The 12891-nt window shown below is 41.1% G+C and overlaps 1 protein-coding gene across 2 annotated transcripts in view; it reads left to right on the forward strand.

Moving 5' to 3' along the window:
- The window catches only part of PTPN11 (protein tyrosine phosphatase non-receptor type 11), an 82378-nt gene that overhangs the window by 28162 nt on the left and 41325 nt on the right, over positions 1-12891 (forward strand). For both annotated transcript variants that reach the window (XM_047696836.1, XM_047696837.1), the window contains exons 3-6: positions 1167-1361; positions 3998-4190; positions 8203-8319; positions 8991-9104. In XM_047696836.1, the coding sequence (XP_047552792.1) occupies positions 1167-1361; positions 3998-4190; positions 8203-8319; positions 8991-9104 (619 nt within the window). The remainder of the gene's footprint in view (positions 1-1166; positions 1362-3997; positions 4191-8202; positions 8320-8990; positions 9105-12891) is intronic.

Genomic DNA, 12891 nt, shown 5'->3' on the forward strand with positions numbered 1-12891 from the left:
TATACGGTATTCTTAAGTGTACAGTGACATGAATTTTGACAAATGTATTTATTTATGTAACCAACACCGTAGTCAGAATATTTTCATCACCCTAGAAGATTCCTTTGTTCCCCTTTCTAATTTCCCTCCTTCTAAGTAGCTACCACTATTCTCTAACCCTATAGACTAGTTTTGCTTATTCCGCAAGTTCACTGACAAATGAGGTCATACAGTACGTATTCATTTGTGCCTGTCTTCTTTCTCTCTCTCTCTTTTTAAAAAGATATTATTTTTAAGTAATCTTTATACCCAATGTGGGCCTTGAACTCACAACCCCAACTCACATGCTCCCCTGACTGTGCCAGTCAGTCACCCTTGGCTTCTTTCTCTTAATGTAATGTTTTTTGAGATGTATCCCTGTAGTTGTATGTTTTAGTGTTTTTTTTTTCTTTAATTACTGTGTAATGTTTTATGGTGTGAGTATCTAACTATTTATCCATTTTGATGATAAATGTTTGAGTTTCCAGGATTTTTCTATTCCACAAAAAGCTGCAATGAATATTCTCAATTCTTTTTTTTTTTTTTTAATTTTATTTTTATTTTTTTATGTGACAGAGAGAGAGATCACAAGCAGGCAGAGAGGCAGGCAGGCAGAGAGAGAGAGGGGGAAGCAGGCTCCCCGCTGAGCAGAGAGCCCGATGTGGGGCTCGATCCCAGGACCCTGAGATCATGACCTGAGCCGAAGGCAGTGGCTTAACCCACTGAGCTACCCAGGCGCCCTGCAATAAATATTCTCATACCAGTCCTTGGGTAGCTATACAGTTTCATTGGGGGGGGGGGGGGCAAAATACTTACAGTGTTTTTATTGGATTAGAAGATAGATTGATGTTTAATATATGTGTCTCTATTAATTACTGATGAGAAAATTATTATCACTTAATATATGCAATTTGATAGGTTAGACTTCCAAAATAGAAGTTGTAGAAGGGAAAGGAGCCAAGAAACAAAGCCCCTTGGTGTTGAAATGGTTGACCGTGTGGTTTTCACTCACCACATTTATTACAGGAAAAGTATAAACTGGCTTCTTGGGTGTGTTTCAAGGTGTAGGCGGAATCTGATACCGAATATGACATCCATTTATACTATACTTCATTGGTTTTTGTTTTCCCCCTAATGGACTCTTGTAGAAGAAATGGCGCCGTCACCCACATCAAGATTCAGAACACTGGTGATTACTATGACCTGTACGGAGGAGAGAAGTTTGCCACTTTGGCTGAGTTGGTCCAGTATTATATGGAACATCACGGGCAATTAAAAGAGAAGAATGGAGATGTTATTGAGCTTAAATATCCTCTGAACTGTGCAGATCCTACCTCTGAAAGGTCAGTGACTGTGGTGCATCTCTTTGATGCTGTAGGTGTTGTACGAATACATCGTGGGGCCTTGGCTTTATCTGTTTCCCAAGAGGTCATCTTTGTAACTAAAGTTCAGTTTTCCTGAAGCAAGAACCACAGGATCAAGATTATTTTCTGAGCGCCCCCTTCTGTAAAAGCTTCGATCAGTATTCCTTACACTTAGTTTCGCAGGGCTCTCAGACAATTCCTGTGTATACTTGGTGCGTGCAGTCATTTTAAGATGACTGAACTTGAGTTGATCATCTCTGAGAGCTCTGAGAGCAAAACAGCTGCTAAGGGAGGCGCCAAAACAGCCGCAGTGCCTGTGCTCGCTCCCGACCAGCTATGCAGCGGTGCCACCAACAGATGTCAGCTTAAGCTCAGCAGCTGAAAAGCGGAGCTCAGAGGATTTTTCACCAGTTCTGTTCTGTTGTGTCCACAAATGTGGGAGAATGACCTTGCCTAGAGGGAGCTAAATGATTTCAGAGGGCCTCTTCCCCTTGTATAGGAACCAAGCTGATGAAAGCCAGGACTTGACTTATTTTTATTGATTTTATTGGTTTTCGACATTCCCAGTCTCCTGTCTGACTCAGGACACATTCAGGGTCTCTTTGTTAGGTTTGTGTATTTTATATCTCCAGGCAGCTTTCTTCAGCTTGCCCCTTTATGTCAGTGCTCTTCTAGGCAGATTTGTTTCCCCAGATACCACTGCAGCTTCAAGCAAAAGGCTATTGGCCAACTCAGTTTATATCCAAATTTTACTCTGTTCGGTTGAGTGTGGATGAAAAATAACTCAAAGTATATTCCTCTAGCGATGAGCCATTAGTGCTATCCGCCACGATCGTGCTTGCTCTCTCACCAAGGTCCTGGGGCGAAAAGACACATTAGTCATATAACTATGTTAAGATTTTTTAAAAAGTTGGTTTTTGTTTATTTATTTAATCTCTACCCCCTCCCTCCCCAGCATGGGGCTTGAACTCATGACCCTGAGTTCAAGAGTCTCAGGCTCTTCCAACTGAGCCAGCCAGGTGCCCCTCTAAAATGTTTTTTATAGTACCTTTTTTTTTTTTTAAAGATTTTATTTATTTATTTGATAGGGAAAGAGAGAGAGAGAGACAGTGAGAGAGGGAATACAAGCAGGGGAAGCGGGAGAGGGAGAGAGGGTGCTTCCCACCGAGCAGGGAGCCTGATGTGGGGCTCCACCCCAGGACGCTGGGATCATGACCTGAGCCTAAGGCAGAAGCTTAGCCACCCAGGCACCCCAAAATGTTTTTTATAGTATCTTAGAGTAATGTCGTCTTAGAGTCTGTCCTCTCATGGTCCACATCAGGACTCGAGTACTGGGTAAAAATGCTTATTGCTGGGCTTCTGTCAAACGAATGTATTGCTATCTCTGGAGGCATGGGAATTCACATTTTTAGCAAACTCCCTCACCCTTTCTCTAGATGTTACATGCTTTTAGAGCTTGGAATGATAACCCAGTATATAGTCCAAAGATACTGACAGCAACCTTCGAGGCTATTGGAAGTATTGGTTGGAAATGTTAAGAAATTTGGAATGCTTAAATTAATTTATAGTGAAAATCCTTTTTTATGTAGTATTCACATCTAAAGCAAGGGCAAACATTCAAATGATTTTTTTGTCTCTATCATGACTTTCTATTTTAATTTTTTTTAAAGATTTTATTTATTTACTTGAGAGAAAGAGAGCATGAGTGAGGGTGGGGGGGGTTGGGGGAGTGGGGAGGGGCAGAATCAGACTCCCCACTGAGCAGGGAGTGCAGTGTGCGGCCCAATCCCAGGTTCCCCAGATCATGACCCAAGCTGAGGGCAGATGCTTAACTGACTGAGCCACCCAGGCACCCCCATTTTAAGTTCTTTAAATGGCTGTGATTAAATAGTTGGTCCTTTTGGAGTAGGGCATGGAGAAAACACAAAGTACATTTTTAAAAAAAGATTTTATTTATCTGACACAGAGAGAGAGATCAGGATCAGAAGTAGGCAGAGAGGGAGGTGTGTGTGTGGGGGGAAGCAGGCTCCCCGCTGAGCTCGATCCCAGGACACTAAGACCATGACCTGAGCCTAAGGCAGAGGTTCAACCCTCTGAGCCACCCAGGCACCCCACAAGGTACATTTTTAAGAAATGGGAGATTTAAGAGAAAATAGGAAAGATTGAGGGCATTTGTTTACAAATGACTGTGGGATCATTTGAAGTTTAATGGTTATTCTTTTTTTTTTTTTTAAAGATTTTATTTATTTATTTGAGAGCGAGACAGTGAGAGAGAGCATGAGGGAGGAGAAGGTCAGAGGGAGAAGCAGACTCCCCATGGAGCTGGGAGCCCGATGTGGGACTCGATCCCGGGACTCCGGGATCATGACCTGAGCCGAAGGCAGTCGTCCAACCAACTGAGCCACCCAGGCGTCCCTGAAGTTTAATGGTTATTCTTAACATCTTTCTCATTTTTCCTGCCTGCTTGGGATGCAAATTGTCCCACATGGGATTGGCCAGTCTCTTGGAGGAATGGATCTGTTTTTTAATTGTGTTTAGGAAAGCTGGCTATATATGTGGAAGAATACTGTGAACCCGTGGCAAAACTCAATTGATTTTCATTTAAAAAAATTTAGGTGGTTTCATGGACACCTCTCTGGGAAAGAAGCAGAGAAATTACTAACGGAGAAAGGAAAACACGGTAGCTTTCTGGTACGAGAGAGCCAGAGTCACCCCGGAGATTTTGTTCTTTCTGTCCGAACTGGTGATGACAAAGGGGAGAGCAATGATGGCAAGTCAAAAGTGACCCACGTCATGATCCGCTGTCAGGTAAAGTCCCGCTTGAACCACAGCTCTGGCAAAATGTCCTCTTCGGGTGATTCTTCTGCTGGAGGAAGACAGATATCACTTCCGAAGTCAGATTTTCTGTGCTCAGGCACAGGCTTATATGCTTTCAGAACATTATTTATTACAATTATTTCATCATTTCAGAACTTTATTAAATTATCTCTTTCCAGTCTATCGCTGGCAGATTAAGTCATGCCTCAGAGCATCATCTTTTGCCCTGTACTATCTGGTCTGTTTGGGCTGGAATCAGCCTCAGTCTCCCTGTTTCTGAAGTGATGGCCTTGGCTCCTCCTGAGGGTTGTCACAGTCTGGCCTCATACTGTATTTGCCTTCTTTTTGGAATTCGTGCATCAAGGCTAGGAGAATTGAACTCTCTCTCTCTTTCTTCCTTCCCACCTTCCTTCCTTTCCTTTCCTTCCTTTTTCCTTCCTTAGATTTTATTTTTGAGTAAGCTTTACACATAATGTGGGGCTCGGTCCCGTGGTGAAGAGTCACATGCTCCACCAACTGAACCAGCCAGGCGCCCCTGAACTCTCTATTTCTTGTTTTTTTTTTTTTTTTTTTTTTTTAAAGATTTTACTTCTTTATTTGTCTGAGAAAGAGCACGAGAGAAAAGCACACAAGCAGGGGGAGCGGCAGGCAGAGGGAGAAGCAGGCTCCCTGCTGAGCAGGGAGCCCAATGCCGGACTCGATCCCAGGATCCTGAAATCATGACCTAAGCCAAACGCAGGCACCTAACTGACTTAACCACCCAGGCATCCCTCACTATTTCTTGTTCTTAGTGTGGTGACAGGACTAAGGACTAAGGAAGTTAATTCTTGTGTCAAACTTTCCTAAAAAGAAACTATTTACTTATTGCTTCAGTTTTTAAATTAAATTAAATATATATTAAAAAAACCCCAGCTTTACAGACCATTCAATTCACCCTTTTAGAGTGGACAGGTTTTTGGTATATGCACATATTATCCAACTACCGACACTAATTCCAGAACATTTTCAGCACCCCAAAAAGAAGCCCTGTATCTATTACCAGTCACTCCTCATTATTTCCCCTCCTTTCACCTCTCAGCATCCACTAATCTACTTTCTATTTTTATGGATTCGCCACTTTTGGATGTTTTATATAGATGGAATCATGTAATATGTGGTTTTTGCCTCTGGTTTCTTTTACTTTGCATACTGTCTTCAAGGTTTATCCATATTGTGGTGTGTGTCAACCAACTCTTTATTGTCAAAATATTCCATTATATGGCTAGAGTACATTTTGTTTATCCATTAAAAAATTTATGGGCGTTTGGCTATTATGAATGCTGCTATGAACATTTTTGTACAGATTTTTGTGATACTCTATTTGGTGAGACAACATCCTCATATTTTCTTTTAATTTATAAAGTACAGTTTCCTTTAGTTCTTTGAACATATTTATACTAGCTGATTTCAAGTTTTTATCTGGGCTTTCTCAAGGACAGTTTCTACTGAGTGCTTTACCCCCCATGTTTGGTCCATACTCTCCTGTTTCTTTGCATTTTTCCATTTTTTTGGTTGGAAACTAGACATTTTAAGTAACATAATGTGGTGATTCTGGAAATTAGATGCCATCTTTTCCAGGGTTTGTTGTTGCTACTTTTTATTGTTTCTGTAGTTATTGTTTCTCGATTTTCATTTATTCTTTGCTCTCTGTAGCCACTGAAGTCTTTGTTTTGTTAACATAGAGGTCAGTTAATGATTGAACAGAGATTTCCTTAAATGCCGTGAACCATTAAGTCTCCCAGCCTTTGCCACGGGGGCTGTGTGTGTGTGTGTGTGTGTTGGGGTACAGTTTCAGTGTTCTGGCAGATTATAACTCTGCCTTAGCCTTCACTTTCTGTTTGTACAGAACCTCAAGGTCAGCTAGAGGTGAAGATTAGCGTTTTCTTGGATCTTCCCTGAACGTCACACAGCCCTGCACATACACATAGCCTCCTAGCTTAAGAATATGTCAGAGTCTTTTTTTTTAACTGTTAATTTAAATTCCAGTTAGTTAACATACGGTGTAATATTAGTTTCAGGTGTACAATACTGATTCAGCTTGTCCCTTCAAAAGCCAGTGCCCATCACAAGTGCACTCCTTAATCCCATCACCTATTTTTCCCCCATCTTCCCACCTGTCTCCTCTCTGGTAACCATCAGTTTATTCTTTATAATTAAGAGCCTGTTTCTTGGTTTGTCTATGTCAGAGGTTTTCCATGCCCTCCGTGGACATTGCTTAGATTTTCCTTTTTTCATTTTGGTCCGTGTTTTATTTGGCTTAACTGGAATCGCCAGTGTGGGCTGCTGTGATATGAATGGTTGCTGCGGATTGTTTTGGACGGATCCCCTGAAGACAGGGCTCTAAGTCAGGTCAAATAAACAGAGGCTCTGAAAACAGGATTTTTCCAGGGAGATGCTAAATGCCCAATACAGGTATATCTCAGAGGTATTATGGATTCGATTCCAGACCATTGCAGTCAAATGAATGTTGCAATAAAGCAAGTCAAATTAATTTTTTGGATTCCTGGTGCATATAGAAGTTATGTTTATGCTGTACTATACTGTAGTTTATTGAGTGTGCAGAAGCATTGTGCCTGAAAAACAATAGACAGTATACTTTTCTTTTGGACGACATACCTTAATGAAAAAATACTTTGTTGCTAAAAAGTGCTAACCATCATCTGAGCTTTCAGCAAGTCATAAGCACTGATCACAGATCACCATAACAAACAAATATAATAATAACGAAAAAGTTTGAAATACTGAAAGAATTACCAAAATGCGACACAGAGACACAAAGTGAGGAAATACTGTCAGGAAAATGGCTGTCAATAGACTTGCTTGATGTAAGGTTGCCACAAACCTTTAATTTGTAAAAAAATATTTATTTGTAAAGTGCAATAAAATGATGTTTGCCTATAGGGATTATTCTCTGGGGATTGGTCTCTTGAGAGAGCTCCAAATTCATTCTCTTCCCCTCCAGCTGTGCGAGGTTGCTGGCTTTCACAGCTACCATGATTATGAGGCTGTTGGTTTTCAAGGCTATAGAAGAGCTAGAGAGAGATACATGGGAATATAGGGCAAGTTAAAATGTCATCGTTTGCTCCTTACCAAGATGCAATCATTTTTCTTGAATAAATGGTCCTTGGAGTGTTGCAAGTTCTTGGTTAGTTTCCAGAGTTCTGAAAAATTTGATGACAATTTTTACTAGTTTTTTTTTTTTTTTTAAGAATTTTTGTATGTTTATTTGTCAGAGAGAGAGAAGAGCACACAAGCGGGGGAGCGACAGAGGGAGAGGGAGAAGCAGACTCCCTGCTGAGCAGGGAGTCTGATGTGGGACTTGATCCCAGGACCCTGGGATCATGACTTGAGCCAAAGGGAGATGCTTAACCGACTGAGCCACCCAAGTGTCCCTTTACTAGTGTTTTTGTTGCTTTTATTGAAGAAAGGATTTTCAGAGGTCTTTCCTTTGTCATTCTGAAAGTGCTTCTTTCCTACTCTATTTATTTTTATTTATTTTTTAAGATTTTTAAAAAATATATTTATTTGACAGAGAGAGAGAGAGAGATCACAAGTAGGCAGATAGGCAGGCAGAGAGAGGGGGAAGCAGGCTCCCCACCGAGCACAGAGCCTGATGCAGGACTCCATCCCAAGACCCTGGGATCACGACCTGAGCCGAAGGCAGAGGCTTTAACCCACTGAGCCACCCAGGCGCCCCTGTTTCTCCTTTCTTTTAACTTCTTAATTAACTTAGGAAGGGGACAATTTTTTGTACCCTATTGCTGAGCGATACTTGGAGCTGCTCACACCTCCCGGTCACCTCTTTCACTCTGGCTCGGCCTCTCCAGTTCCATTATCCTTGCTTCCTCTCCTTTGTACTCCTCCAGCTGTTTGATCGTGGAGGGGGAGAGTCAGTCTCTGCGGTTGGGAAAAGCAATAATTTAACATAAAGGTAATAAGCAGGATTTTTTTCTTGTCTTGAAAGGAACTGAAATATGATGTTGGTGGAGGAGAACGGTTTGACTCTTTGACAGATCTTGTGGAGCATTACAAGAAGAATCCCATGGTGGAAACACTGGGCACAGTACTACAACTCAAGCAGGTGAGCATATGGAAAGCTAACGCCCCATCTCCTTGTAGTGTTACAAAAAATCCCAACATAGAATATTTCAAATAGAGAGTAGTAAAGTAATCTCATGAACTTCCCCACACTCATCACCCAGCTTCAACTGTGATCAGCTAACCAAGGCTTGTTTCATTGTTCCTGTGCTCACTGCCCTCCTCCTGTGGCATTTGGAAACAAATTCTAGATATTACATCATTTCCGTGATTATCTCCAGGTGTATCTCTAAAAGGCCTCATAGAGTTTTTAAAGCAAGCTTTTCCCAAGTTTGCATCTAGATCAACCTTTGGTTACCTTTGGGTTATTATACTTAACTCACTTTGGAGTAATTGCTATCTTGAAGTTTACCTAGTGGCAGATTATATCATCGCTCTAAGTAATATTGTAGTCTATTTATAAAGAAAAATAGGTTTGAATATTAGCAGGGTAAAGTGTGTGTGGAGATTGAAGAAAGACATATTTCCTTACAAAACGGAAAAGAAAGTGAAACTGTATTTGAAAACTTTTATTGTGAATTACTGTGTCCTTTGAATTTCCTGTCCTTGCCTTACAAATGATCAACATGGAACTCTTTTTTTTTTTTTTTTTTGCATTAACACTTTTTTTTGTAATACTTTCTTCATTTCACACCAACTGCTGAATTTGATTAGCCCCTCAACACAACACGTATCAATGCTGCTGAAATAGAAAGCCGGGTTCGAGAGCTAAGCAAATTAGCTGAGACCACAGATAAAGTCAAACAAGGCTTTTGGGAAGAATTTGAGGTAAGTTATTAAAAAAAATTTTTTTTACATGAGTTATTAAATCCTATTTTTAATGAGAGAGAAGTTGGCCCTGTATTTGGAGTTGGATCTAAAAGACCTGAATCTGTGTTCTTTCTTAATTCAGCCATTGATTGACATGGAACAAGTTGCTGAGGGGGCTTCTTTGAAATAGAAGGGCATTGTGTTCTGGGAGAAGGGAGTTGGCAGTTAATATTAAATGAATGAGCCAATAGCTCCATTTGCCTCTTTTGGTTTGGACTGCTGGCAAACACCCAGAAAAACAAAAGGATCTAATTCCTTTGGAAGATTTCCAGCACGGGCTGGCTTCTTTAGAAAGAATCTATAGCCTTATTGCAGTGAACAAGTAAAAGTGAAATACCTCATGGCAGTTTTAATTTGGGAGTTGACATTTATAACTTTGGGAAGTTAAGTGAACTGATTTTTTTCCCTGAAACCAACTTGGGTAGGAGAATGTGTCCAGAGGGAATGTACTGTGTTCCTGTTCCATTCTGGTATGTGACTTGCCAATTTGTATCATAACGTCATTCTCTCTCTTCTCATCCATTGGACTGCAAACTTCCTCAAAAACAAGAGTTGTACCATACTTACCTTCATAGTTCCTCCTAGCCTGTGGCACAGTGCCTAGTACATGGTAGAAATTCCATAAATAGTCGTTGAATGGGTGTTTATATTTAGCTAGTATTTGTGTCAATTTATTATTACTCTTCTCTTTATGGGAACAGTAGACTATGCCATACTTTCTATAGGACTTTAGACTTAATAAATATTTGTGGGATGAGTGAGTGAATGGCCACATGAAGTCTTTGAAACCACAGTAGGGCAGATCAACTTGTTGAGATAGACATAATTTCCATTTTACAGAGGAGGAGCTGTTAAGTAAATTGTCCAGGGTCTACACCACAAATACCAATTGTACTGTGGCATTGAGGTTGAGTGCACAATAGAGTGGTCCTAGTCCTCGCTCCACGTTGCTGAGCAGGAACTTGAGCTCAGGTTTATTCCTTCATCCCAGGCATGGGGTTAATCACCGAGGACATTGTGGCGAACAAGACAGACAGGGTTTCTGTCTTTAAGGAGCTTCCCTCTCTAGTTGAGAGAGGGAAGACAGTGAGGGAGGGCATCACCAAGAAAGTGATGGTCAACATAGTGAGTCAGGATTTTTAAACCTCAAGCTCAGTGCTCTTTTCATTCTGTCCCACCAGCGGAGAAAATAAAGGGCAGCATTTCCATTCATTTTAATTACATTCACTTTATTTCATTCATTTCATGTAGTCTTCATAAAGCCTTATGAGGTACGATGGATAAGTACAGAAATTTTACAAACCTTACGTTAAAATTTGAATGGAGAAGCTATTTTTCAAAACTTTTTATTACACAGAATTTCAAATATATACAAAAGCGGAGAGAAGAGTATAATCCTAAAAATGTGTCTGTCACTGAGCATTAACAATAGTTGATATATGGCCAGTCTTTTAAAATTTTGTTTATATATGTATTTATTTATTTAAAATATTTTATTTATTTGTTAGAGAGAGCACAAGCAGGGGGAGCACCAGGCAGAGGGAGAAACAGGCTTCTCACTGAGCAAGGAGCCCGATGCAGGAATACATCCCAGGACCCTGGGATCATAACCTGAAGCCAAAGGCAGACGCTTAACTGACTGAGCCACCAGGTGGCCAGTCTTTAATTACTCCCCACTGATTCCCTGAGCCTTGGCTTATCTTTTTTTTTTTTTTTTAAGATTTTATATATTCATTTTTAGAGAGAGAGAGAGAGCGCAAGCAAGAGCGGGGGGAGGGACAAAGAGAGAGGGAGCGAGAGAATCTCAAGCAGATTGCTCACTGAGCATGGAACCCTACACGGGGCCTGATCCCACAACCTTGAGATCATGACCTGAGCCAAAACGAGGAGTTGGATGTTCAGCTGACTGAGCCACCCAGGTGCCCCAGCCTTGGCTAATTTATTTTTTTTTTTTAAATATTTTATTTATTTATTTGACACAGAGGCACAGTGAGAGAGGGAACAGAAGCAGGGGGGGTGGGAGAGGGAGAAGCAGGCTTCCCACTGAGCAGGGAGCCCGATGTGGGGCTCGATCCCAGGACCCCCGGATCATGACCTAAGCCGAAGGCAAAGACTTAACAACTGAGCCACCTAGGTGCTCCATCCTTGGCTTATCTTGACGCCAATTCCATGTGTTTTTTCATCCATAACTATTTCATTTCAAAAGATTTTAACCAGAATATCATTCTCACACCTAAAACTATTAACAATAATTCCTTAACATTAATGGATGTCATTCACTGTTCGCATTTTCCTGATTGCCATGTGTGCACGTGCGCACATACACAGTTTGTGTGAATCAAGAACTGCTTTTTCCTGTTTGATTAAGAAAAAGTTTTGAGGGGCACCTGGGTGGCTCAGATGGTTAAGTGTCTGCTTTTGGCTCAGGTCATGATCTCGAGGTCCTGGGATGGAGCCCCATGTCGGGCTCCCATCCCAGTGGGGAGTCTGCTTCTCCCTCTCCCTCTACCTCTCCCCCTGCTTGTGTGCTCTCTCTCCCTCTAATGAATAAATAAAATCTTAAAAATTTTTTTGAATGTAATATATAAAATAGATTTGTATAAAGAACCCTCTTGCATCATTATCAGCTTTGCCAAATATTATTATTTTATTAATAAATAATCTGTTTATGGAATTCTTAAAAATTAATCAAAATACTGTTATACATCTAGAAAAAGTAAAAGCTCATCAAATACCAGTATATCATGCTAGTTGTTTTATAATTAAAAAAAATTTATTTGTTGGATTATGAGTCAGATAAGCTTCACACATCTCTCTCTCTTTTTAAAAAATTTTTTTAAAAAAATTTTTATTTAAAATTTAAAATTTAAATTTAAAAACAATTTTTTTTAAAAATTAAAAAAAAATTTTTAAAAAAGATTTTATTTGTTTATTTGACAGACAGAAATCACAAGTAGGCAGAGAGGCAGGCCGAGAGAGAGAAGGGGAAGCAAGCTCCCTGTCAAGCAGAGAGCCCGATGTGTGGATCAGGTCATGATCCCAGGGTCCTGGGATCATGACCTGAGCTGAAGGCAGAGGCTTTAACCCCCTGAGCCACCCAGGTGCCCCCCCAAAAATTTTTTTTTAAGAATTTATTTATTTATTTGACACACACAGAGAGATTACAAGTAGGCAGAGAGGTAAGCGGAGAAAGAGAGGGAAGCAGGCTCCCTGCCGGGCAGAGAGCCCTATGCGGGACTTGATCCCAGGACACTGAGATCATGACCTGAGCCAAAGGCAGAGGCTTAACCCACTGAGCCACCCAGGCGCCTCTCACACATCTTTCTCTTTTGAAAGTCTTCTGTTTCTTATATTTTGGCTCCCTTCCATCCTTTCTTCCCCCCTTCCTTCTTCTCCCTCTCCCTCGTCTGTGTGTGTTCAGGCTGCTACAGGCGGGGTAGTTTATGAACAGTAATGTATTTCTCATGGTCCTGGAGGTCTGAGGTCAGGGTGCCAGCATGGTCAGGTGAGGGCCCTCTTCTGGGTTGCAGACTTCTTGTATGCTCACATGGCAGAAAGGATGAGGGAGCTCTGTGGGGTCTGTTTCTCCCTCTCTTTATATATAGAAAGAGTGCACGCACGCATGTGAGCAGGGAAGGAGGGCAGAGGGAAAGTAGCAGAGGGGGAGAAGAGAGAGAATCCTGAAGTTAATCCTGTGACCCTGAGATCATGACCTGAGCCAAAATCAAGAGTCGGATGCTCAACT

Source organism: Lutra lutra, chromosome 12 (assembly GCF_902655055.1).
Source record: "Lutra lutra chromosome 12, mLutLut1.2, whole genome shotgun sequence".
Classification (NCBI taxonomy): domain Eukaryota; kingdom Metazoa; phylum Chordata; class Mammalia; order Carnivora; family Mustelidae; genus Lutra; species Lutra lutra.